At 40.9% G+C, this 27,011-nt stretch overlaps 2 protein-coding genes across 2 annotated transcripts; one reads left to right on the forward strand and one right to left on the reverse strand.

Annotated features, from left to right (window-relative positions):
• The first annotated feature begins 24 nt into the window (after positions 1 to 24).
• Positions 25 to 756, forward strand: LOC105397383 (essential MCU regulator, mitochondrial). The gene is made up of 2 exons (XM_011569400.3): positions 25 to 427; positions 636 to 756. The coding sequence occupies exon 1, from the start codon at positions 151 to 153 to the stop codon at positions 415 to 417; it is 267 nt and encodes an 88-aa protein (XP_011567702.3). The 5' UTR covers positions 25 to 150; the 3' UTR covers positions 418 to 427; positions 636 to 756.
• Positions 667 to 26,426, reverse strand: LOC105382535 (protein flightless-1). Its single transcript, XM_048622806.1, has 24 exons — positions 26,244 to 26,426; positions 26,037 to 26,147; positions 25,271 to 25,509; positions 24,724 to 24,885; positions 17,867 to 18,081; positions 16,874 to 17,096; positions 15,563 to 15,804; positions 15,064 to 15,220; positions 14,578 to 14,710; positions 14,137 to 14,250; positions 13,634 to 13,816; positions 12,719 to 12,852; positions 12,183 to 12,357; positions 11,221 to 11,384; positions 10,717 to 10,843; positions 6,356 to 6,477; positions 5,766 to 5,979; positions 5,431 to 5,506; positions 4,875 to 5,053; positions 4,404 to 4,513; positions 3,784 to 3,937; positions 2,884 to 3,048; positions 2,392 to 2,505; positions 667 to 2,002 (listed from the first exon to the last, which is right to left on the reverse strand). Exons 1-24 carry the CDS (start codon positions 26,304 to 26,306, stop codon positions 1,868 to 1,870), a joined length of 3,711 nt encoding a protein of 1,236 aa, XP_048478763.1. The 5' UTR covers positions 26,307 to 26,426; the 3' UTR covers positions 667 to 1,867.
• Positions 26,427 to 27,011: the final 585 nt, after the last annotated feature.

Raw genomic sequence — 27,011 nt, forward strand, 5'->3', positions numbered from 1 at the left:
TTGCATTTGTCTCTGTGTGTCACCTGTCACTGTCACTTGTCAATCAAACAGCTGAGCAAGTGCTGCACTGCGTAAACTAGAAACGAAAAATTCTAAAAATAATTTGTGATTTGACTATTTTACGGTGGTGCCGTAAGAATAAAACGCAAAATGACGCTGTGGCGCCTATCCAGACTTGTTGCTCAAACAAAGAACTTGGCTAGACCTGAACAAATGTTGTCGAAGAGGCCCGCTACGACGACCCCAAGTGGGGCGATACTCCCGGAGCCCGAGAAGCAGCCGTTTGGTCTCCTCGGCATCGTGTGCGCGGTGGTGCCCGGCCTGCTCGTCGGGGCCGCTATTAGTAAAAACATTGCCAACTTCCTAGAAGAGAACGAATTGTTTGTGCCATCCGATGATGATGACGACGATGACTAATTATGATATTGTGAGTATGCGCCCGCTAAATTCTCATAGTGCCTGATAACCAATTTATGTAATTATACATATTAAGAAGTGGTCAATAATTGTTGGTTGTGTGCAGGCATCCTGAATCTATGCTGATTCCTTACCAGTCTTTAGTGCTACATCATATTTAAATGCTCAGAGATGTAGTACAATATTTATTTTATTCTCACTACTTTACTTTGTTGCAGATGACCAAGGTTATAAATAAGACTCAAAGTGTAAGTTATATTATTTTTAATGTTTACAATAATTTATAAGAATGTTAAAACTCAAAATATATTAAAAGTTTTGTGCTTACAATAAATTAGTTAAAATCTTCGGACATTACAAGGCAGATAGTAAATACTTCTTTACATAATGTGTATGTACCTAATATGTTATTTAAGTTTTAATTCAATCCATATTTACATGGTATAATTTACATAATAATACAATTGATGGTTACAAAGCTTTTTTTGATAAATGATAATAAAAATGCAGAAATTACTGTAACATAATAAAATGCAAACCCCACTACTGTGCTAGTCAAACCATTATCTCATAGAATACTTCTCATCACTTGTGCTTAATATTTTAAATGTAAAGATGAGAAAACACAAATAAATGACTTGAAAATGGTGTGAATCAGTCTTTTCTTTCCTATAGATCATCCGATCCTTTTAGCTTCAGGAAGCCCTTTATGGACAATTTTATTATTGTATACAATAGGCATAAAAATCAAAACAACTGTAAAAGGTGGTCCATTATGGCAGCCAAGGCAATAAAAGTTACACTATACATACATATTTATGGTAATATTACAAATAAATGGACAATGTTGGTAGCAAAATCTAATTAATTAATATGAAATGATCTGCAGTCATTAGGATATTAGAATTAGATTTCAATTAAGTATTTGCTAATTATGTTAAAATTTAAATAATTAGTTTATTTGTGTATTAGAACTTGAACTGATAATTAAGTGGATCTCATAAATTATTCCAGGTACAAAACATAATATTATTTACATTTCTTTAGGTAACAGGCATTAATTTCCAGCTTGTGTGTTATTGTATTGGGTCACCAAATCGCCTTTCATCTAGAAATTCGAAACATTTAAAACTACATGAAATTCTCCAATGCACACACATAGCGCCAACATCTAAAATAACTAAAAACAGGTCATATCCCAAACATGCTCTCGTCGCTAAATATTTTTAATGGCAAAACACGTCAAGGCTGGGACCGTCTATTAAAAAAAAGCCTGTAATAAGTTTGACGCAGTGTACTCGTATCTGTGTGATCAGCTCTCAAATCACTGCATTTTACTTTAGTAGATTATAAGTAAGCACCAAACAGTAGACAAACAGTTCCTACGCGCCACGGTAGCATGTTCGGAATGCAACCGCAATGATTATTCCAAGCTCCGCTACTGTCTCCATTACTCGGGGGGCCGCTTGTGCTCGCCCCAGCCGTGGAAGCACTTGGTGAATCGCTTGGACTCCTTGTTCTTGAGCGTGAGGAACAGCTTGCGCGGCCGCTCGGGCTGGACGGTCTTCATGTGCTGGATGTATACCTGGTGGGGAATTTAGTTGGCAGTTGTGAAGTGTGGTTTGGGATTGTGAATAAGGTTGTCATTATGGTAGTGTTAGCAGCATAGATTGTGCAATTTACATTATTAAACTCATCACACTTCCTTTCTTGATAATAAATAGCTAAATACTACTGTGATGGATACTGTCGACGATACGCGATGCGGAAAGAAATGATACAATTTCATTTTAATTAATATACTAATCCCATGTCAATCATAATTACATATAGAGGACTATTAATCTTCTTTATGTATGCTAGAAAATCAGACATGCATTGATTTGTCCTAAGCCTTCTAGTTTTTTTTCAGGAAGTGTTCCCCAGAATAAACAACGCCACAGATGAAATATGAATAAGGCGTTAACGTCATACCTGCGCAGACTTGTAGGCGAGCTTGATCTCGACCTCGGAGCACTTGGCGCCGAGCCACAGGAACACCTGCTCGCCGTTGTCCAGGATCATTATGTCGTCGTCCGCGAGGTCGTCCTGTGAATGCATCGAGACATCATTAGAATTACAATAATTATTAATATAAGATGTATAAATAATTGTTAAAGTTATCAGTAGTTATTCTTGAACGTAAAAAACTACTAAACGGATTCCGTAAATTCACACGGCAAAACGTTATCAAGTAATTCGAAATTTCTTTGCAGCACTGCAAAAAGCAATTTCAGCATTTGAGCGTGTTAGCTTTTGTTGCTATGATGCATGTCAAACGCAGGCTGATAAACTTATTGTTATGACCTATGTTAAATATGCATCTATTTAAACTTGTATATCTCATAAAATGCCTTTTACACATTTTATTCCTATCCACATCATAAATTAGTATTACTTTAGTACTGATTACTTCCATGGTATTACCTGACAGAAATCGGTGCATTTCTCCGAAACAGTAAAGTATCCCTTCTCATTGGAGCAGCGGAACAGTCTGGTGTAGTTGAGGAAGTCTGCGTCGGTGTCGTAGGGCTTCCGGCCGCCGAGCGCCACCCAGAAGAAGTTGTCCGGCTCGCTGCCCTCGTTTATCACCTGCGGGGAAGGTTGGTGTTATACGGTTTTAGACATTTATTTCTCAAAAAGAATTACAAATTCACTTACATGAGAAACAACATATTTTCTAAGTACTAAATTAATCTAAAATAACAGCAGGCGTAATTATAGTTAAGTACAAATATATAACTGCCCTCGTTTATAACCTGCGGAAGGTTGGTGTTATCATGTCGGGGTCACCAATGTGCACTATCATTCATAATAAAATTAGGCAAGGAAATAATTATAAGACTCCTGAGATTCCGAGTACTGGTGAGTGTTGTAAGTACCCCCTGGTTTCACGGTTTTAAAGTACTATTTGGGGTATTTGTTGATGGCCATAGCTATTGCCATTGAATGCATCATTTTTATAACTTGCATGTGTCTAACATGTGACTTGAAAGAACCTACTAGAATTCGGTAAGTTTACGTAAGCACTGCAACCTATTTTCTAAACAATTTTTTTTATTTTGCCACGTCTTTCTTATTTATTACTAGCTGTTCCCGCGCGCTTCGCTTCGCCTTAAAAACTTTTCCCGTGGGAATTCCGGGATAAAAAGTAGCCTATGTTCTTTCCCAGGGTCTATACCATATGTATACCAAATTTCATTCAAATCCGTTCAGTAGTTTTGGCGTGAAAGAGTAACAGACAGACAGACAGACACAGTTACTTTCGCATTTATAATATTAGTTAGGATTCCAAAACCGAAAGTCCTTTAGCAACACCTAGCCTACCTGCAGACTGGTCCACGGGTTGTTGAAGTACTTCTCGGCGAGCTGCTCGATGAGGCGCGCGCTCTCCGCGTCCGCCTTGCCGCCGACCCACACGTACACGATGGCGGACTCTTGTTCCGAGCCGGCGCTCTCTAGAGGCACGTAGAGGATGTAACTGTTGGAGAGGGATTATTATTATTATTATATATGAATAATGGCAAGGCCCCATTGGTGCGTTACATGGTTGCAGCCATGTGTTTGTTATTATTGTTCTTTAGGGCCCACGCGACGCAACGCACCAAAGAGGCCTTACGCTAACAGTTACATACAACATAATGTTTTTTATGCGATATCACAATTTGGTATATTGAAAGTTGCTCAGTATGTCCGGTACATTGAAAAGACAATGTGAATGACACAGGTAAATTTTTCCTTGTATATTATTGATCAGGTATAATTATCTTAAAGTGATGGGTTTACGTACACTTTCGCACTTATTAGAACCATATTTTACTGACAACAACAAGAATACAGGAAACAGTATAAGACAAAACAAAGAGCAACATAAAAGGTTTTTATGCACTATCCAGACCGTCAAAAAGTCACCAGCTCAGCATGTGCTGTATGAAGACGGTACATACCAGAAGGCGCTGTTAAGCTGCGAGGCGTCGGCCTTGACCTGCACGAGGCGCGTGCACAGCGGCGACCCGTTGCTGCGCAGCTCGAACAGCTCCACTTGCGGCTTGCCCTCCTGACAACACAAATGAGAAAGTTTAGTAAGGGGAAGGAACGTGAGTTATATTAGGTTAGGAAGTTAGATTAGGTAAGAAGGATGCAAGGTTTATTGTGGACTAAGATATTAAGTCTTCGCCAGTATTTGTCCATTGAACTTCGCAGATTTAAGTGGTGGAAAACTATAATAAGCACACTGATAAGAATTCGATAGTGTTGCAGCGTGTTTACCGCTAGACGGCACCCCAGCCGCGTTACTAAAAAAAATAATATCGAATTAGAAACTGGAAGTACTAACAATAGATGGCGACTATCTCGCATTCTAAAAAGCACAAATGCTTTAAAGTAGTAAATGTGGTGCATCAGTGCACAGTCGGTACCGGCTTGGCTGCGCGCGCGCCGCCCCGCACGAGGATCTGCTGGTGGAAGTGCGCGAGCAGCTTGAGCCCCTCCTGCTGCTGGTGCGTGCGGACCACCTCCAGGCGCCGGCACAGCTGCTTGAACTTGCGCTCTAGACCGAACGTGAAGGTTAGCCAACCCATGTTGGGGGCCAGGCGACCTGGTGACAGATTAAAGACTAGTTAGCAATCAGCTTAGAGCTTCTAAATATAATTCGGTAAGCTTAAAGTAAATATCCATAAGTATAGATCCCGCGAAGAGGTACCTACAGAGGTAGGTAGGTAGAGGGAGACTACCGACAGATGGCGTTGCAGCGAAAATACTCAAGTCCTACATCGCGGTATTAAAGCTTCAGCAACCGCAAATTCCCGACATGTAACCGTCGGGTAGAAGCACACGTTCGAGGATCTTTCGTTTTCAATATAGCTTCTCATCTTCTTTTCAATAAACCTACGCTAATCCACATCGGCATATACCTGAAGTATATAGCATAGACATGTATATGGGAAGGTTCATCTACGTCCGTTTTGTACATACCTTGCCAGAAGTAGACGACCCAGTTGGCGGCGTCGGCGTCCGAGTCCTCGGCGTCTGTCTCCTCTTCCTCGTCGTCCTAGTTATTTAAACAGAATTAATGTTAATTAGGCGGCAACCTTGCTGCGTTATTGAAATTGTCTATTAGATAGCAACAGTACATGGTTTTGTAAGCAGAAAATAAAACTCAGTCTAAAATTGGTGTGTATGGCCAGATAATACTTTTACGGTGAATTTGCAATTTTACCAAGTTGTTATAACTGAGCAAAATTCCAGTAAGTTTATTTTAACGTTGGTCAAAAAAACAATACAAGTAGCAATACCCACTCCAACCTTACCTGATTAGTATTAGTATAGCGGCACAACAGCACATAACAATCCTTCGAGTGGAACACTCCTAGCTCCTTCTCAGGTAAACGTGTGAATGTCCGGCCCTCCAGAACGAATGCCTCCATAGCTTCCAGGGACCCGTTCCACGCTTCGGCTAGAGCTGTGGCCTCGGCCAGGCTGACTGGCGGCTGCCGTGGGGTGAACAGGGCTGATAGGTCCGCTCTGGAATACAAGCAATGGTTAGGGGTTGTAAAGTTGCGACGAAGCAGGGGATAATTGACGTTGGAAAACTTGACGATTTCGATTACAAGGCTTTCACTGGCCGGTGGTGATGATTATTAATAAGGTATTAGAAGCCTCCTTAAATATGATTTGTGGAGGTATACAACAGACTGGACTACAGTAAAAAAAATACCCCGCCAAACGAGTACTGTCTCTCGCCCATGTATTATATTTACAGAGTGGTTCATTGTTAGGACCAATAGAAATGCAGTAATAAATTACTTAGATAAAATAGCAACACAGTAAAAAAGGTTCAGTACTCGTTTGTTAAAAAAAATATACTATAGGTGTTGTCACAGCTACGACCGGTACTGACTTGGTCTCCTGCTGCCTGGCCCAGCCGGCGAGGTCGGCGCCGGTGCGCGCCACGGACTCGGCTGTTCGCGTGAAGTCCACCGCGATCACCTCCTCCCAGCCGGGGAAGTATGTCTTGAACACCTGAGGGAGAGGAATGGTTATTAGAGTCCGACATTTTGCAAGAGATTTACTTACCCCCTTGTTGATAAAAAAGTTACAGGACGCTTTAGCTATTCAACTGTTTTGTCACTCTAACAGAGAACAATTGGTTCTTTGACAGAGAGGAACAAAACAGTTAAGGTCTTCGCACATTATTATTATTATTATTTATTTTTTATTATTATTTATTTAATTATAGGTAAAATACATAAGAAAAAACAGGCTTAAAGATACTACAATAATCCTCGCAGGATTGTGCGCAGCACCTTCATTCTGCGTTATAATTTATATACAATTAACAACTTGTGTCTATTAGTAGGTATCTATTTGAAAGTTTGTATAACATGATTCAATTAGGTAGGTACTTAACATTCATAGCAAGCAACAAATGTAGATATCGTAAGTAGGTAGGTATGTATAAGTAAAATATAATTTATACTACGTTTTACTCTGAGGCAGCAATATAGGTACTTAAGTAATAATTTATCACTCGAGCGTCGACATAAAGTATTTTTTAAGTTTAATTCTAATATTTGAGTGGGTCAGTGATTGTCTTGTGTCGGTGGGTAGGTTGTTGATGAGTCGCGGAACAAGATAAGAGCTGGTGCGCTCGCCGTACGAGTTATTTGCTCGCGTTGTAACCAGTTTCTTTTGTGTGACGCGTCGAGTTTGTACAGGATGATTAATTTCTTGTTGAATGTTTGTATTGAAAAACTGTTCTTTAAGAAGCATGAAGTTAACGTTAGTGTATACCGGAAGGGTTTGACAATACTTGAAAAGTTTGGTTTCATCATTTTTGGAAGAGTTTTTAATTTTAGTTGGTACTATTAATTTGAGAAGTCGTACTTGTAGTTTAAAAATGGAGTCAAGATACGTTTTAAATGTGCGACCATAGCTAGTTAAACCATAGTTTATGGTAGATTCACAGAATGATTTGTATATTAGGATTTTGGTTTTATGGGGAATTCTGTTTTTGATGACATAGAAGTTAGCGAGCAGGGCGCGTAGCTTATCACATACCCGTTGTACATGGGCCCCCCAGTTGAATCTGTTATCTATGACCAGGCCGAGGTACGTGTGGGACTTCACAACCTCAATGTGCGGGCAGTCGCACATGTCGCGATTGTCATGCATACATGCATGAGTATGTGCGATTAGTTTAGGCACTGTTTCGGCGCTTTTGAGGTATGGGGATCGAATATTGATTAGTTTGGTTTTGATTGAGTTGAGAACTAAACCTGCATCGTGGCACCATTTACTGATATTGTTGAAGTCCTCCTGTAGATTATTTAAAGCAACGTCAATATTGTGGTCTGCTGATATAAGGCATGTGTCATCTGCAAACTGGTAAAGCTGACACTCATTAGAAAAGTGGCTCATATTATTGACATAGGCCAAAAAATGTAGCGGCCCTAAAACTGATCCTTGAGCCGTTCCCTGCGTGATTTCAATAGGCTCACTCAGGTCATCCCCTACCTTAACGCGATACGATCTATTTGTTAGGTAGTCATTACACCATGTTAGGAGGGGTCCACGGATTCCGGTATAACTCAATGATTTAAGTAATTTTTTGTGGTCCAACGTATCGAAAGCTCGAGAAAAATCAATGAAGAGTGCAAGGACATTTTTTTTGGCATTTAGCGCACTATTAATATCATCCGTGAACTTTGAAAGAAGGGATGGGGCACTCTTTTTTGGTTGGAATTATAACAACTCCATGCCAACGCGGCAGCAACTCTACTCACACTCTCAATGAATAGTCAACGAGTGGACAACGCGGTGTCAACGAGTGGACAACGCGGTGCCAACGAGTGGGTTATTAAAGTATTTGCGGGTTAGCTTAGATAATAATAAATAATAGAAATATGTATTTGTTTGTTTGCCGCCATTTTATTAGTAATGTGACAAGAGGTGACCATAGACTACATAGAGGATGACCATAAACACATCATTCCTCCACCTTTAATTGTAAAAATAAAATATAACCTAAAAAACTTGTATACAAAAATATCATAGAAAATACTGTATAGAAAAACATGCACCTAATAAAATAACTAGCCACTTATCATGTCTCATCGTTATGACACATCTCCCCAAAGTCCCAACCCTAAAGTCGCGAACAGTCGTGGACGTTCAACCGCCTGATCGCGGCCAGTTATCCGCCGGGCGCGTCCACCGCGGCCGCAGCTGAGTCGCGCACCGCCTGGCGGCACACCGCCTGCTCCCTCCACGCACAGCGAGGGCCTCGGCCTCTGCTGCATACCGTCTGCTGTTGATGACTGCGGAACTTTCCTTCTTAGTGATTCAGCGGCCTGGCGCGCCTGTCGCACTCGCCGCCGCCTGCTGATCCACATCCGAAGTCTAGGGAAAGTATGTTGGCCGATTGCTCTTCGGGTATCTTCGCCGGTAGCTGATCGCGCGCCGGTCTCGTGCCTGTCGCTCGGTCCCGCCGCGCCTGCCCCTGCCGTCCTCGAAGTTGCAGCGAACCGCGAGCCTCTCGCCTCGCATCTCTCGCCCACTGCTGCCATTTGAGACTTGCCCACATACTTTATTAATAATTTCGCCCCCCGCCAAATAAACTTATTCACCTTTCACCCGTGGTGCGTAAATTTTATCCGTCCTCGTCGCCATTAAAGTATTTGCGGGTTAGCTTAGATAATAATAAATAATAGAAATATGTATTTGTTTGTTTGCCGCCATTTTATTAGTAATGTGACAAGAGGTGACCATAGACTACATAGAGGATGACCATAAACACATCATTGGACGCGCCCGGCGGATAACTGGCCGCGATCAGGCGGTTGAACGTCCACGACTGTTCGCGACTTTAGGGTTGGGACTTTGGGGAGATGTGTCATAACGATGAGACATGATAAGTGGCTAGTTATTTTATTAGGTGCATGTTTTTCTATTAAAGTATTTGCGGGTTAGCTTAGATAATAATAAATAATAGAAATATGTATTTGTTTGTTTGCCGCCATTTTATTAGTAATGTGACAAGAGGTGACCATAGACTACATAGAGGATGACCATAAACACATCAGTTATTCAACAGACAACTCGTCTAACCTCAGTTTTCGGTTGAATTTTGACCAATGCGGATATTTTCGCACTTCTTCTATCAACTTTTCTTTCTGCATGATTTTGAAAAATATCACCGTGTAGCCATTAAATAAGTTTAAATTTATGATGAAAGTTGTAGGCTCACCGGATTGTTCAGCATGTTCAGTAGTAGAGGACTTATATCATTTTTTGGTAGAATGTAAACAATATAATTCGGACAGAGCAATGTTATTTCGAAAACTTTGAGTCAATTTAATTGACGTTGGTGCATTTCAGACTATCCTTTCAAATCCATGTTCTATTGAGGCCAAAATATTGTATAGTTATGTAAAATATTGTTTAGATTTAAGACAACCCTAGATTAAGATTAATTTAAATAGTGTACATATGTCTCGATGAGACTGACATGGTCACAGTTTATTATTATTATTTTATTATTAAACATTTATTTTCAGATATAACATCCATAGTGAATTAGTAAAACATGTCGAAAATTGTTAGTCAAAATATTAACATCATAGGTAGGTACATGCAAAAATTAAATTAAATTAGATCCGAAATAATAAATAAATTGTATGTGACCTAAGTCTCTTTAATAAATAAAGATTCAAAAAATAAATAAATCACGTTGTACCGCTTATCAACGTGCACTCCGTCCTTCGATTCTATAGTGAATGATGGCGGGCCGGGGGAAGGCACAGGGCGGACGGTTGGGCTGGCAAATGGTTGCCCGTCACGCGTCAGTCGCAAACGCATAGTCGTTGCGTGGACGACGTGTAGTCATTGCGTGACAAACGTGTCGGGGTTGACCTTTATTGTACGATGCGAAGGACACTCGTTGTACACTACTTTATAATCATTTTTTGAAATTAGACCTTGAACATATACAGGGCTTAAATATCAATGTCTATCATAGAGTCGAGTCGCCGGTGAGTTGTTATAATGTGCGAAGACCTTTGGGCGTTATTAAACAAATAGGTCACTAAAAGAAAACGTGACATTACGCGAGTTTGCAATGTTGTGTACCTTACTACTTTTAGGGACCTAAGGTCTGATTTTTCTCCTCAGACAAAAGTCATCTGGGGATTAATTGTGATGCTGTCGCTTCCAATATTGTTTGCACAAGTATGTGTGTGTGTGAGAGAGACGGCACTATACCTGCGTCTCGGTGCCCTCCTGCAGGCGCGTGACGAGCGCGTGCGGCGGCCGCGGCACCATGTTGAACAACTCCTGGGCCAGCTTCACCGCGGCCGCTCGGACCAGGCGGGACGACTTCTTGCCGAACCTGGAAAAATTATGGAAACAAATTAGGGAGTGTCGGTTTCTTCGAGCAAAGATTGCCACTGGCTTGTTGCATTGAGTCAGCCAGTCATAACGCATAAACTGTTATACGTGGTTTCCGCGTTCAAATGGTAATATAATTATAGGGAAATAAAAAATAAGGTGGCTCCTCCGTTAAAAAGCTATATCTAATTATAAATTGTAAGGTGAAGAGAGGAATATTACCCGACTGAGCTATCACCGCTCGTATAGAATAGAATAGAAAGCTAGAGGCTTATAAAATGGAGGGGTAAGAGGCTCAAGTACCGTAACACTAACCTCTTAATTCACATTCTTCGTCCTCATCATTCTTTGAACACAATAAGGCAAACAAAAACTCACCATACAAACACGTCATTCTTCGCATCAAGTATGTACACATTCCTGGACGCAAGCACATCCCTGGTGAGCGCCTCCTCGGGCTGCGGCAGCTCCAGGTACCCCATCCCTAGTTCCACGCGGTAGAGGCGCGGCGGGGTTATCGCGAAGTCCTCGGGCACGTGCTCCTGAGGGTAGTAGAGTTGGGTGTGTTAGAGCAGACTAGTTTTGCTGGGTGGAATACGAAGTTCTGGAGAGATGTTAGGAAATTGGTACGATTAATGCAACGAGATAGAGTTTCAGTTAGTTTAGCAGAAGTCTAGAACTTTAAGAAAATAATAAACAATACGCGGCATAATCAGTAATCGTCATAGGTTGTACTAAAAACGAAATGGTTCGACAATAAACAAGATGCGGCCAGTTTTTGCTTAGTTATTTTCAGTGACACACCATCTATTCTATTCTCTATTCTCTGTGGGGGTGTAAGTACCTGCACCTGGCTCTCTCGAGTGGAACCTTTGTGCATATCCCCAAGGTCTAAGCTGCCTTCCTAAGCTTGGACCATTTCCCACCACGCTGGTCCACTGCGGGTTGGTGAGTTCACATATCTAGATGTGCTAAATCTAGATATGCAGGTTTCCTCACGATGTTTTCCTTCACCGTAGGAGCGATGGTATACATTGTACTTAAGTTAAAAGAACTCATTGGTACATGTCAGCGCCGGGATTCGAACCCGCATCTCTTGCGTGAGAAACGGGCGCTTACCCGACTGAGCTACCACCGCTCTCTGAGTGACACACCATCTTGTTCATATATTGTTAATCTAAGTAGCAGACCCATATTCTACAGTGTCTTACAACTAAACTCACGAGCAACGAAAAGATTCCAGTGACATATGGAACGTCAACGGCAGGTGGAACTCTTTGATTGCCCGTGAGTGTAGTTACGGGCTATAACCTCGTATAATTTCACTACAGAAATCTCACCGTAGGCACGAAGGGCGTATCCCCATCATACTCTAAGGTCTGCCAGAACTTCCTGGGCTCCTTGCCGTGGGGTTCCGCCACCAGCTCGCCCTTGTTCTTGCGCTCCTCCTTGTTGATCTTCTCGGCGAATAAGCGGGCTTTCGATTTGAGCGTGTTCTTAGCTTTTTTGCCGTTCCTGTAAGGTTTTTTTAAATTATTGTACTGTTTGATAAATGGGAGAATTATGTTTTGACTATTGTAAGATATAGACAGAGGAGACTACTGAAGTTGGAAACCGACATAAATCAAAAAAGTAAATGGTTACTATCGGAGTCGCGCGGAGTGTTGGGTCGCCACGGTCCGGCTCGAGGGACCATCTTTATTTCAATACCTACGCTTACCTACGGTCTACAATTCTCACCACAAGTAGATGACGAGCCCGGTGTCCAGTATGAACACGTGGCGGGGGTCGAGCGAGGAGGCGCGCGGCTCCACGGGCTGCAGGTAGGTGTATGTGTGTGTGTGTGTGTGTGTGTGTGTGTGTGAGAGAGACTCACCACAAGTAGATGACGAGCCCGGTGTCCAGTATGAACACGTGGCGGGGGTCCAGCGAGGAGGCGCGCGGCTCCACAGGCTGCAGATGGATGCTGTTGCCGGAGCCGTGGACTCGGTACAGGCGGGTCACGTAGTGCTGGGGGGGAGAGAGGCGTTTAGTAGTATACTTTTGATTGCATAAGAAGAGAAGAAGACCTTGAGGTGCATTAAAACCATTCTGACTTTGACTTTGCATTTAAATAGTGCCTCTATTTTATGTAAAATACACAATCGGTAGGGACTTTATAAATGGATGAAGTTATAGGTTTAATATCACACAAGATTGTGCATAGGTAGACTGAAAACTTTCCTGTTTCTAAAACCTTAAGGACTTGGCACTACAAGCGGCGTGTGGTACAGTAAAACTAGGCTATGGTTAACAGTTTTGGTATTCATATTTTCATACGGGTTATTGTAGTTATACTGAGCTCACTATCCCTAGCTGACGTCTATGACTAAAACCCCAAGGTACCTAACACAATACTCACCGGATCATCCACAGTATAGAACCCTGACGGCGTGTGGCTGCCCTGCAGGTACACGGGCGGGGTCGGGAACAGGGCCAGAAAGTCCGCACTTTCGTCCCCCTGCTCCTGTCGTCGCGTATTTATGAACTACTAGCTGTTCCCGCGCGCTTCGCTTCGCCTTAAAAAGTTTTCCCGCGGGAATTCCGGGATAAAAAGTAGCCTATGTTCTTTCCCAGGGTCTACACCGTATGTATACCAAATTTCATTCAAATCCGTTCAGTAGTTTTGGCGTGAAAGAGTAACAGACAGACAGACACAGTTACTTTCGCATTTATAATATTAGTTAGGATCCCTAAGTGACTAAGTTTATATCTATAACTATAACCTCAAGTTACCCAACACAATACTCACCGGATCATCCACAGTATAGAACCCTGACGGCGTGTGGCTGCCCTGCAGGTACACGGGCGGCGTCGGGAACAGGGCCAGAAAGTCCGCACTTTCGTCCCCCTGCTCGTGTCGCTGTGTGCGTCTCGCGCCGAGCAAGTTGCGCAGGTTTACTGCGTGCATGGCCGCGCAGGCGCCTTTGTCCAGCTAAGGGGTGAAAGGTTGTTTAGATTTATAGGTAAGATTGTGGGAGAAGTACCGTTAGAATAATTTACGGTTTGGAATGATGAAAATTACATAATCTAAATAGTAGAAATAAAAAAATAAAAAAACATACATATACATGAATTGAGAACCTCCTCCTTTTTTCAAAGTCGGTTAAAAAGCAATGCCACTGATTTATAAAACAATCAATTTTTAACCTTTAAATACATAATTTTAATATTTAACTTTTGTGCCATTAGCTAGCGTTGCAGACTGTTTTATTTATCATGTAAGTTAAGTTAAAAGTTAAGTTGTATCCTTACCGTAGCCTTCGACCCGATCCAGAAGTGTATGTCCCAAGTCAACTGCCCCTGCTCTTCCACCGATGTCTTCAGAATGATGTAGCAGTCGCCTTCGAAGAACTTGCCGTGGGCCACCTGATAAACAGACGGTTACTAAATACATAACTTGTTTACGTCAAGTTGGGGTATTTTGTTTGTAAACTTTTGGGTTGAATTTCGTGGATGTAAGTTTGTGGAATTGTTTGTTTACAAGCAAAATAAGTATTATTAGGATTTTCAAGTGGATTTGGAATACTGATGCGATTGAAATCTCTGAATGTTCACTATCAGACATTCACGTATTTTTACTTTACTCCATTGCAGGGTAGGCTAGACAGATTTTTTCCAGATTGGCGTCAGTTGGTCAACAGACAGAGACGTGTGGAATAAGCAAGGGGAGGCCTTTGCCCAGTGGGTACTGACCTCATCAACAGGCGCAGGTATGAAGTTCTCGATCTCCCAGACCTGCAGGCCGGGCGCCTGCCCCGTGTCCTCGTCGAAGAACTCCGAGTAGTCCAGCGGCGGCTTCTCCAGACTCTCGTCCCAGCGTTTGGGTCTGAAACATTGTTATTGTTTGTAAGTTTCGCTAGCCATAACTGGATAATGAAAAGGTTTTCAGTGCTGTTATTGTTTGGGAATCATACGAGACACCGAAAAATAGCTCTGCCTAACGGTTTTTTTCATCCTTTTACTAACTAGCGCCATCTAGCGGCGTTCTCTAGTAGTAGTTCCTTACTTAAGCTCACTATTCCTGCCATTTTCTGCAGAACTGTAGCACATAATTGCTGTGCTGGGTGTTGGCTTGCTCCTGTGCGCCCCATTCCTATAAAGACTAGCCCCATCTAACGACGTAATCTACTACTACTTCCTATTGCCATCTAGCGGCCCCCTCTAAAACTACTTCCTCACTTGAGCTCGCTGTTCCGGCAGTCTTGCAGCTCGTCGCTATGCTGGGTGTTGGCTTGCTCCTGCATGCCTTTGAGAATGAGGGCGGAGTCCTTCTGTTCGGGCTCCGGGCGGCCGCGGCGCAGGCGCAGCTTGCGAGCTATAGGGTCCGACTTCACACCTGGAAGGGGGAATGAAGGTTATTTTAACGAAGTGGAAATGTTGAAGTTGGCTAACGACTTATAAAAAATAATGTTTAGGTGCAGAGTTCTGGGTTCGTGAGGTCTACCTCAACGTGAACGTATATATATATATATATATATATATATATATATATATATATATATATATATAATATCCGAACGTACACAGACTACATGCCTTGACTGTTATGAACGTAAGTACATGAAGTGAGATAAACACAATATGAAAATCGCGGCACGTGGTTCTCCAGTACCTACCTAAACAGACAACATGCGCGAGTGAATGCCACACAAATAACACTGACAAACAAAGCACTCACTACTCTGATTAACGTTCTCATTGGTCACCGCTCCAGCCAATTGCAGTTGAGTTTGCAGCGAGAAGTCTATATTGTAGAACTGGACTCCAGACCCTCGAGTCCTCTCAACTGGCTTCGGAGGCATCACCAGGTCAGGGTTGTTGTGTAGTTGGAGACTCTCCAGGTCGCTCAGGAGGTGGATGGCATCCGGGAGAGTTATTAGCTTGTTGCTACTCAAGTTTAGGCGCTTTAGCGAGCCGCATCTGTGGATTTTATTGGTGCATTGGTGGTTTGTGTGGAAAAGCGTACTTATAAGGAGGGGTAGGACCAATAGTAAGCGAAATAAGGCTGATAATGATGAGGCGTACTTAATGTTTATAGTATTATTTCTATGAGTTAATCTTTGGGTTAGTGGTGAGTGATATCTCTAAACCTTTACTCTTTTTTGTAGATAAAGTTTCTTCTCTCCCGCCGACATAGCCGTACATTGAATTTAGGATTACTTATACAGGCTGTCTGTCTTGCTCAGTATGACACGCGTCAATACTTCTGCGAGGTATTATTGATTGAAATTGTGATTAAGCTGGTAAGTTATTTCATTATGGAATGATCTAAATCCGATACAGCTGAATCGGCAACATTATATCAACGATTTCACTTTTCCGTAACGAGACAAGTTAAGATGATTAAAATAACTCAATGATGCAAAGATCAAGAAATATGATCGCGCCTGGTGAAAATATCCAATCATAATAAATCTACTACCTGTAATCATATTAATACTTAGAATCCATATTTAGTACTCATTGAAGCGTGTCAGATAAAAATACATTTAAAAGTATAAACATAGCTCATTAGCGTTAATCATACTAAAAAAGTGAAAGTTGATAATATGACTAACCATTATACCACCGTGTTATTATTAGGAAAATGTTCACTGAATAATATTATGTTTCGTTCGTTGTACAATGAAAATAACTGTTTATGTAAAGTGGTAAAGTTATTTATGCAAATATGTTATTGCCTAGTGAACTCGACCTTTCGAAACATATTTTTACTTATATCCATAGTGCGTATACGCGTAGAAAGCTCGCCCAAATTTGACAGAGCTTAGCAGGTGTAGGCAGTATCTATGGAACTTATTCGCAATGATCTATGCTACTTTTCGGTAATGATTCCATTAGGCTAGTGAAGCTAGGAAGGCCTTCAAGCCCGCTGGACCGACGACCTACCTATAAACAGGTAGCCGGCATCGGAAGTGGCTAGATGATAAAGGAACTTATACGGCTGATGACCCAACCCCAACCTATATGAAAAGCCAACAGCATATACCTGCAAAGCCCCTCCGGTATCATCTCCAAGGCATTATTAGCCGCAGAGAAAACCTCTAGACTGCTCAGCTTGCCAATCCCTGACGGGATGCCCTCAAAGTCCAGGTTATTGTCATCCACGTGCAAACGACGCAGGTTTTGGAGCTTGCACAGGGACGCAGGAAGTGACGTCAGCTTGTTCCGTGATAGGTTTAGGCTCTCGAGCTTCTGCCACACGTCCATTACTGGAAGAAAACGGTGAGTGAGTTAAGGGTTTCAATGTTTGGTTGGAGGACTTTTTATAGAAAGAATAATGATGGTATTTAAGACTTTAGAAGCGCGTAAAAAGTAAAGTTGTTTTTTTTGATACAGGTTCAAAGATAATACATATGACTCAAATTTTCAATTTGCAACTATATCCAGGATGGATACAGGTACAAAGATATGACTAAATTTTTCAATTTGCAACTATACCATAGAGGCGACGTGACCGACTGAAGTGTTTATGCAGATTTGCATATCTGCAATCGCTTCATTTCTACGTCTGCGAACCGTGCGTGCGTAAATATGCTTATCGAGTATCAATCTAACTTTTTACTGAGCGAGTTTATTCAAACATGCTTTTTGTGAACAATCCGTCATTATTTTGTGTGAGCTAGTGCGGCGCACCAAAGTACCATCGAAGAAATCCAAGATGCCTCGAAACAATATCGTGCGACTCGTGCAAGATGTCTTTCCTCGATAGTACAATAAGCCCGATTTCAACGTTACATGGAGAATCGCAGCAAGTTTTGGATATCAAGACACGGCTCTTCTGTTGGGTACTGCAACTGAAACCTAGCCCAACATACCTAAATAGGTAAGGTAAATACCTACAGACTTCCTTTAGTGATAAAAAAAAACACACATTTAAAAAAATATACAGTTGGCTTAAAATTATAAATCACACAGCCTTATCGCTAAAAGCGATGTCTTCCACCCGACCTTTGGAAAAAGCCTTAACCAAACAACTCACCAGAAGAAATCTCAGTAATCTCATTGTCGCTCAAATTCAATCGCTTCAAGCTCTGCAACGAGTAGAGAGCGTCGGGGACCTTAGTTAACGCATTCATGGACAGATCCACGTCGGACAGGTTGCACAGGGTGTCCAGCGACGTCGGCAGATTCGCCACGGTCCGCTGAGTGTTGCGCATGTGAAGAGTCTCGAGACTCTGCAGAGAAGGCAGCTGTCTGCGTGGACAGTTGGAGTATGTTAGATTGTTGGGACAGATATGCGCGGTATGTAGTGAAATTGACGGTGATGGATGGCGAATGTTTGGTTTGGTGTTTTTTGTTTTACATTGTTTTGTGCGCTGTTTGTTTGGTTACTTGTAAAATATGTTTGGATGGGAAGTATGAAATTTTAATAATTATATACAAATACAAAATACAAATACAAATCGTTTATTTGGTGCTAAGTAAAAGTTCACACAAATGCATCTTATCTCTAGTCCCTACACTAGGATTCCCTGTGTTGTAGGGGCTAGCTTTCACTCTTCCACACTATTTTACAAACATTTAGAATATATATTAGAGTGTTACAAGAAAATATGTACAATTACAAGTACAGTTAGTAACTAAGTAAAATAAAATATAAACCCGTTTACATTTGAATTGATTATGATTATGTGTGTATGTATGTATGTGTGTGTGTGTTTGTGTGTGTGTGTGTATGTGAGTGTGTGATCACGTTAGTATAATTATGTTGTTGATTATGAGTATTAGTAAGATGTTGGTAGGTGGTGTATTGTATTGTCTGTATTATATACATATATAGATAAGTAAGGAAGTATGGTTAGCTCTGCGAAATAGTCTTGGGATGTTGGAATCAACCACTGATCTGTTTTTATTTCGGTATAAATGACTCAGTTGATTCATAATTGAGTCCAAGAAGCCAGGTGCATATTTTATTCTTACAAATGAATCTAGTGGAATTGACTATATCAATTAGATTATGTAGTTTTGTGTAAATGAAAGGTCCCATGTAGTTAAAGCATCTTTTGCCAAATTTTAGTTTGATAGTCGGTAGGGTCCATTTTAAACATCTTTGTGGACGATGTAGTTGCGGTAAGGTCAGTAAAGCTCCTTTATGGAATCTTAGCGCCGTGGCTAGTATAAATAGTCGACGAATGCTAAGTACCTTTGTTTCATTATATAGGGCATCAGTGCGATACTGCCTGGGTTTCTTATAAGAAACTTTAAGTAAAGCACGTTGTGCACGCTCAACTTTAAGTAGGCGCGATTTACATCCCGAACCCCAAGTAGTTATGCAGTAGTTGAATATTGATTGAGCTAGTGAGAAATAAATAGTTTTAATAATTGCTTCTGTAGCTATGTCCCTTAGCCGTCTAAATATATGCAACAGCTTCCTTGTACGGGATGAAATTGAGTCTATTTGCATAGCCCACGATAGGGAACTGTCAAGGAAAACGCCAAGGTATTTGATGCTATGGACACGTTGGAAGGAAGGACAGTTACATAAAAGGTCGTTTTCACAAGTATGTAAGCGAATTGCAAACAATGAGTGAGGGGCAGTACGCCTGGAGACACAGAATTCGATCACCTTTGTTATGTCGGCGTTTAATGTGAGAAGATTGTGTGCAAGCCATACATTCACTCTGTCAATTCCAGTTTGAGCTGCAGAATAAGCCTCTTCCCAACTTTTACCGCGGAATACAATCGCCGTATCATCAGCAAAGGTGAAGAGCTTTGCATTGGATAGGTTTATTGAGCAAAGATCATTAATGTAGAGTAGAAAGAGAGTAGGACCAAGCACACTGCCCTGAGGCACGCCAAAACCTATCGTTCTACTGTCACTGTAGTGCTCGCCAACCCGTAATCTTTGTTCACGTTCACTAAGGTAAGAGGTAAACCAGTCCAATGCAATACCGCGAATTCCATAGCATTCCATTTTTTTTAACAGAATTGGACGTGAAACTGTGTCGAATGCTTTCGCAAAATCGAGGAAAACACCTACGCACATTTTTTTTTTTTTTTTTTTTTTTCATATTTTGTTTGCCAACATGCAATCGGTTTAATATAACCATAAGCAGTTCATTTCGTGGTTTATGATTGGCTTTGCAGGCATACCCTCCCATTGTCAGGTTGCCTTCTAATGTATTATTGGTCTATGTTATCCCAGATGTTTTTTCTTTTTAGTCTTCTGGTGGGTACATTACTGGTAAGGTCAGTGGCCAGTTTGTTTGGGTGATTTACAATCCTGTCTCGGTAGGTTCTTGTAAGTTTTGCAACCTCCTCTCTCACGGTAGGCATTTTCAAATATTCATGCACCTCATCCATTCTGGTGAACCAGGGTGCATTTACAATGGCTTTGAGTACTCCGTTTTGAAATCTTTGTAGGATTTCAATATTTGTTTGGCTTGCTGTTCCCCACAGTTGAATACCGTAGGTCCACACGGGTTTCAGGACTGTTTTGTAAATTAACAATTTATTTTCAAGTGATACTCTGGATTTCCTACCCATAAGCCACTCCAGTGATCGGTATCTCTGATTTAGCTCGTCTCTTTTCTTCTGTATATGGCATTTCCAAGTTTGTTTCCTGTCTAAGTGGAAGCCCAGGTACTTTACAGTAGATTGATGGGGGAGCACTTCATTTCCAAGTTTCACTGGAGGGCAGTCTTTTTTCCTTAAGGTAAATGTGACATGATTCGACTTAGTTGCGCTAGCCATTATTCGCCAATCTCTCATCCATTTATTTACTTTATCTAAATGGCTCTGTAACATTTCAGATGCCAGATTGTGATTTTCATCGGAAGCAAGAACAGCGGTATCGTCTGCGAAGGTAGCGGTCATCACATTGTCTGATTCAGGCACATCAGCAGTATAGAGTAGGTACAGCGACGGTCCCAGCACTGAGCCCTGAGGAACTCCTGCATTGATCTCGTAGAACTCTGAGACTGAGTCATTAATCTTGACATAAAATATGCGATGTTCTAAATATGACTTTAGTAGTAGGTACAAGTTGTGGGGCAGTGACTTTTTCAACTTGTAGAGCAGGCCATTATGCCATACCTTGTCAAAGGCTTGTTGCACATCCAAAAATACTCCTGAGCAGTACTTCTTACATTCCAGAGCTTCCCTAATGTGTTCGCAGACCCTGTGTACTTGTTCAACAGTGGCATGGTTTTTTCTAAACCCAAACTGGTGGTCAGGGATAGTACTGGCGTCTTTTAGGCTTTGATTTAATCGAGCACTGATTATTTTTTCTAGTACTTTCGATAGCACTGGTAGCAAGCTGATTGGCCGGTACGAGGAAGTCAGATGCGGAGGTTTCCCAGGTTTAGGTACCATTTTTATCTGGGAAACTTTCCATACACGAGGAAAGTATGACATTCTTAATATAGCATTGAACAGTGTGGTTATGAATACTATTGCCTTTTTAGGAAGTTGTTTTAGTATCTCTGCTGTTATTAGATCAAATCCTGGTGCCTTTTTTAGTTCCAGTAGTTTTATTGTATTCCGGACCTCTGTCGGTGTGCAGTGTTGTAAGGGTAGACTGAGTTGTAGGTCAGATTCAAGAAACTTTCTAACTTCTTCATCTAATGTCTCTGTTCCCATGCTGCTGTTCGGTTGGAACACATCACTTAGAAATAAGCCATAGGCTTCAGCTCTTTCTGGGTCCGTTTTTGCCCACTCGCCACGATCCGTTTTTAGGGGATGTTGAGCCAGTTGTGGTTTGTTTCGTGATTTGACAGTTTGCCACAGGGAGTTTTCAACTTTTGCTGGAGTTTTGGCTGTCAAGTTTTCTAAGCGCTGTTGCAATGTGTCATTTTCAATTTCCACAAGAAACCTTTTGAGGCTTGCAGCTGACTTGTTGTATTCCCGTTTATCTGCTGGATGCCGGCTATTCTGCCAAATGCGTCGAAGTCTACGTTTTTCTAAAACTCTCTCCTTTACAATAAACGGAAGATTGGAGTGTGATTTATTGTTAGATGATTTCTTCTGGGATGGAGTACTTGCCCATGCTGCTCTTTGAATGGATGTTATGATGTGTTCGGTGGCAGTATCTATATCATCTTCACTTTTCAGACAAAGTTTGAGATTTAAGTTTTCATTAAGATGTCTCCTGAAGTTTTCCCAATCTGTGTGATTGTTGCACAGGTACGGATTGACGGGACGTTCAATAATGGTATAGCTCAGAGTCGCTATGACTGGTGTATGATCCGAGGATGAGTCATGGCAGCTTTCTACTGACAGAAAATGAGTCTGCACGCCTTTGTAGATGAAGAAGTCCAACAGATCTGGGAGTTTTTGTGGGTCAGTGGGCCAGTATGTGGGTTCACAAGTTGTCAGGGCATTAAGCTTGTGGTAGTCCATACTCTTTTTTAAGTTGCGTCCTCGTGTTGTGGTGAGGCGTGATCCCCATTGTAGATTCTTTGCATTCCAGTCCCCTCCGACAATAAATCTATGACCAAGTGACTCGAAGAATCTATTGAAATCCTCCTCTGTAGTCTCCGGATTCCTCTTTTGTTTTGGCGAGCAGTAGATGGATGTTATTGTGATTGGACTCTGTTTATCATGTATCATTATTGAAGTTGCCTGAATTTTTGTTGATCTATACTCTGGGAGTAATTGGTGCTGAAGAGTATTTTTTATAATAATTGCAGTGCCTGCATGAGAGGTGTTATCAGGGTGGTACGTAGCATAGGTACTATACCCCTCCAAATTAAAAGATGTTTTTTCTGTTAAGTGAGCTTCAGATATAAGAAGTATATCAAGTTTTTGAATATTAAGTAATATTTTAACTTCTTGTTTTTTACCAATCAGTCCGTTCACATTCCAAGTTGCAACTCGTAGGGCCATATTATTTGACTAACTTGTTCACGATGGTTGTCAAGAGTCCCATTAAGGTACTCATGTGATCAATAAGGCGATCTAGTTTCTTTGTTTGTTCTGAAAGTATTGTTTCAAGGCTGCCTGTTACTCCCGCTGTAGCTTGGGCATACGTTTTGTTTCCCAGATTTGGTGTGTATTCGTATGTGCCTGATTTTGGTTCCTCGGGGTTCTTACTTTCTTGTTGGTTTGGCTTGGCTGATTTGTTGTTTGGTCTAGAGCCAAATTTCCTCTTCTCAATTTCTTTAAAAACTCTGCATCCTCTGTAGTTGGCAGCATGATCTTCTAGGCACAGGGCGCACTTGGCTGGTTCTTGTCTGTCCTTTTTAGGACAATCCGCTGTGTTGTGGCTTTCAGCACACTTCACACACCTGTATGGCCGCATACAGTAGTTCTTGGTGTGACCATATTGTTGGCATCTCTTGCATTGGGGGATTGTGTTTTTCCGTATTGGATCTTCTATTTTGACACTTGTGTGATAGATATATTTAATATTTTTTACTTCACTATTATTGGGCCCAGGTTCTAGGTTAACAAACCAGGTTGACAGTGGTGTCTTAGTGGATCCATGACGTGCATTTATGATTTCCCCTTTAACTGTGTTTCCGGTTTCCTCTATGACGTCTTTTATGGCTTGAATAGGTGTTGAATGGTGAAGGTTTTTTATGACAATCCTACACGGTCTCTCACTTTTTGGTACAAAGGTGTGACCAATCAGTTGTTTTTCACGAACCACTGCCATTACCTTTTTGTATGCATCCATATTTTCAGTAGAAACTCTCATTTGATTTTTGGTGACAATCTTGAATGAGTATTGCGTTTTATCTAATACCACTTCAATGGTTTCTTTCAGTTTTGTTACATTTTTAATGCCATATAGCATAATTGGTGGCGGCTTAAGCGTTTTCGACGTAACTTCAACTTGAGGAGCATCATCAACATTGAGTGCAGAGTATCTATTGTGAGATTGTAGATCCTGCTTTTCTGGTGACGGTGTACTTAGTCTCTTCCTTTTGTACCTATTTTGATGTTGACGGAGTATTGGGATTGTTTGCCAGTCATTTTCATCCTCACTATTTTGATTCTGGGGATCGAGATTAATTTTGGCTGATCCCGAGCTTTTCAGCAGTTTGCCTGCGGCATCTTTTGGATTTTCACCAGTAGCTTTGACTTTCTCAGAGGCCTGGACAGCCACCTCCGAGAAAGAATCTACCATATGGGAGGTAATTTTATGCAATGGCAACACTAATACATTGACATGTCATTTTGACAGCTGATTTTTGAACGCACTCTCCTGACAATGGTAAATAAATGAGGGTAGAAAAATAAATTAGGCTTTTCAAGTGACTATCGCGAATTTTGTTTGCACTATTTTGGTTGAAATACGGCAAATCACACGCAGATAACACTTTCACAAATGTCCAAAGTATTTGTCTACACTTTTTTGTTGGTTTAATATCACAATATCACTGTTTGCACACAAAACTGAATTTAACTTCAAGAGCAGGTTATTGTTTGCTTGACAGTTGACAGTTGTACATATCGCCAGTATCGAGTTTGGTCACGATGTGATCTACAAGATTTGTTACTGCATCTTCAGTTGATCTATTGTTGCGGAATCCGTATTGGTTATCAGACAATAGGCCCAAATATACATTCAATAGAAAGGCAAGACAATCCATTTCATTTTCTTTAGCGAGTATAATTAAACAGAGGAAAAGTATGCATTTTTTTAAATACTATAAAAAAAATTTAATTCCTTCAAAACTCATGTAAATAATTATGCATAATTACTAAGTAACATATGAAAAGTGGAGGTCCAGTAGTGGAACCAGAATAGGCTCATTCAAAAAATACCTTCTTGTATATTTCTAAAGTATGCACTTATTTACAACTGTACTTATGTTGTCTTCGGCCATACCAAATCAATGCTCAATAACTTCACATGTCCCTCTAAAACACTGCACATGTAAACCTTACCTCAACTGGAACAACCCCAGTGGGTTATCATTCAGGATGAGGGTCTGGAGGTTGACTAGGCGCCGCATCTGCGGGGGCAGCGTCTCCAACATGTTGCCCGACAAGTCCAGGAACAACAGGTCCGTCAGTTGCACAAACAACGTTGGTGGTATGCTCTCTATTCTGAAATTGTTTGGTATTGTTTACTAAATAATGTTGTTGTGTTTGGTTTGATAAACTTTCTACAGTCTTTTGTGTACAATGATAGGCAATAGTATGACAGTAATGAACACTGCAAAAAACATGAAATGGGAAACTATTATTATGAAAGAAAACCTATCTAAGTCTATCATACAAAAAAACTCATAATTATTTCACAGCTGTATACATTTTGATTAACTCAGTATTCACATATCACATTTCCATCAGTTTCGGAGCTATGATGGTTATGAAGGTTGCCATCTCAACTCAAGACACAAGCACCAGAATATGAGCAACCCCATTTTATTGTCAGGTTTAAAAATACATTTTTACATCAATCATCAAAAAAATATCTTGTAAATCTTACTTGTTATTGCTAAGGTTGAGCACGAGCAGGGACTTGGCCCGCTCCAGTCCCTCGGGCACCTCCTTGAGCCGGTTGTGCGACAGGTCCAGCGTGGTCAGCTCCTCCAGGTGGAACAGCTCGGCCGGGATGCCGGAGCTCTTCACCCGGTTGTGCCGCACGTTCAGTGACCGCAGACATTTCAACTCCGTCAACTCACCAAATAGCTTCTCTAGGTTGTTCTTCTTTATGCTTAGATTTTCCTGGTTAAATTGTCAACTTTGTGTTAGGAGCTTCAGCTATATTGATATGCTGTATTACTGTTTTAAAGTTGGAATGTACAATAGGTTGCCTCATTGCTAAAAGAAGAGATTCCAGGAAACCTTTGGGTGGATACTTAGATAATACATGAGAGCAGCACATATACTGCACATAATATTTTATACTGTATACATACTTATTGTATTTGAATAAGTAATGATGTAGATTGTAAGATAGTTAGAGACCAGGGCATGAAATGTATACCACTGATGATGGACTACTCTCATTTAGGTACGTGGATTGCTTATTGTGAAACAGTTGTTAATTTGGACAGGAAAGTGTACGTATTTGATACCATTGAATGTATGAATCATAGTATAATTTTACTGATATGTACTTAAGTACACGTAAAAAATATGTAAGTTGTGTCTTTGTTTGACTTGCTATACTTATAGCAAGTAAGTATGAAGTCATAATTTGAAAATGCTATACTAATAGTAATAATTATTTACATGATTTAGCTACTTACCAATTTCATAAGTTTGCCTAATTCTTCAGGAATTTCTGCCAAACAGGTTTTATCAAGTCTAAGCCATTGTAACCCTGTCATATATCGAATAGCATCGGGGAATTGGTCATCCTGAAATACAAGTAAGTATAATTTAGGCCACAAAAACAAAAATAGGTTTATCAGGTTAGTACATCGAAGTTAAGTTTATATTTCAGAACTACTCACGCTGAAGTCGTTATTACTAAAGTCCACACCACGAACAAATGGTAATAGGCCTGTGTTAGCCATGTCTTCTGGGTATTTAAATTGGCTTGAGACTCATTTGTAAACTATTCGTTACAAATTCTAACAAAAACTGTGACTGTGAGTGAAAATTTTGCCCTCACGAGACGAGATGTCACCGTATAGTAAAATAAATAAATGTCGAATGGTGACACATGACAGATATAAAAATATAACCTAATCTGTGTTCGATAGTGATGTCTTGGTATACAAATACAACCGCACGATTTTGATTATGTTTTTTATTTTTAATCATTCTTCTGAGCTAGTATAGAGTATGACCGTGACCGCGGTCTTTTCGTTGATCCTTGATCGAGGACCTTGTCCAAGGAACATAAGTACTTGCTGGTCCTTCCTTCTCGTTAGAGAAGTTCTTAATAGGTGCTTATGGGCCTTATGGCCTATGACGCTGGGCAAGGAATCTATAAATTCCTTGAACTACGATTCTAAGTAGGCACTGAGCCACTGGGCAAGGAATCTATTCCTTGAACTACGATTCTAAGTAGGCACTGAGCCGCTGAGAGGTAGTCATGAATAAGATAGTCTTGGTCTTGATTGAGAACGGAAATCTTAGTTATGATAAAGAAACGCTGGTAGCATACAAGTACCTACTTAGGTACATAAAATACTTAGTTATAGTATGATAAAAATACTTAGTTAGATTCCAGGCTTCTCAGATCATTTTCTTTCTTTTATTAACTTGCATTGTAC

Source organism: Plutella xylostella, chromosome 8 (assembly GCF_932276165.1).
Source record: "Plutella xylostella chromosome 8, ilPluXylo3.1, whole genome shotgun sequence".
Classification (NCBI taxonomy): Eukaryota; Metazoa; Arthropoda; class Insecta; order Lepidoptera; family Plutellidae; genus Plutella; species Plutella xylostella.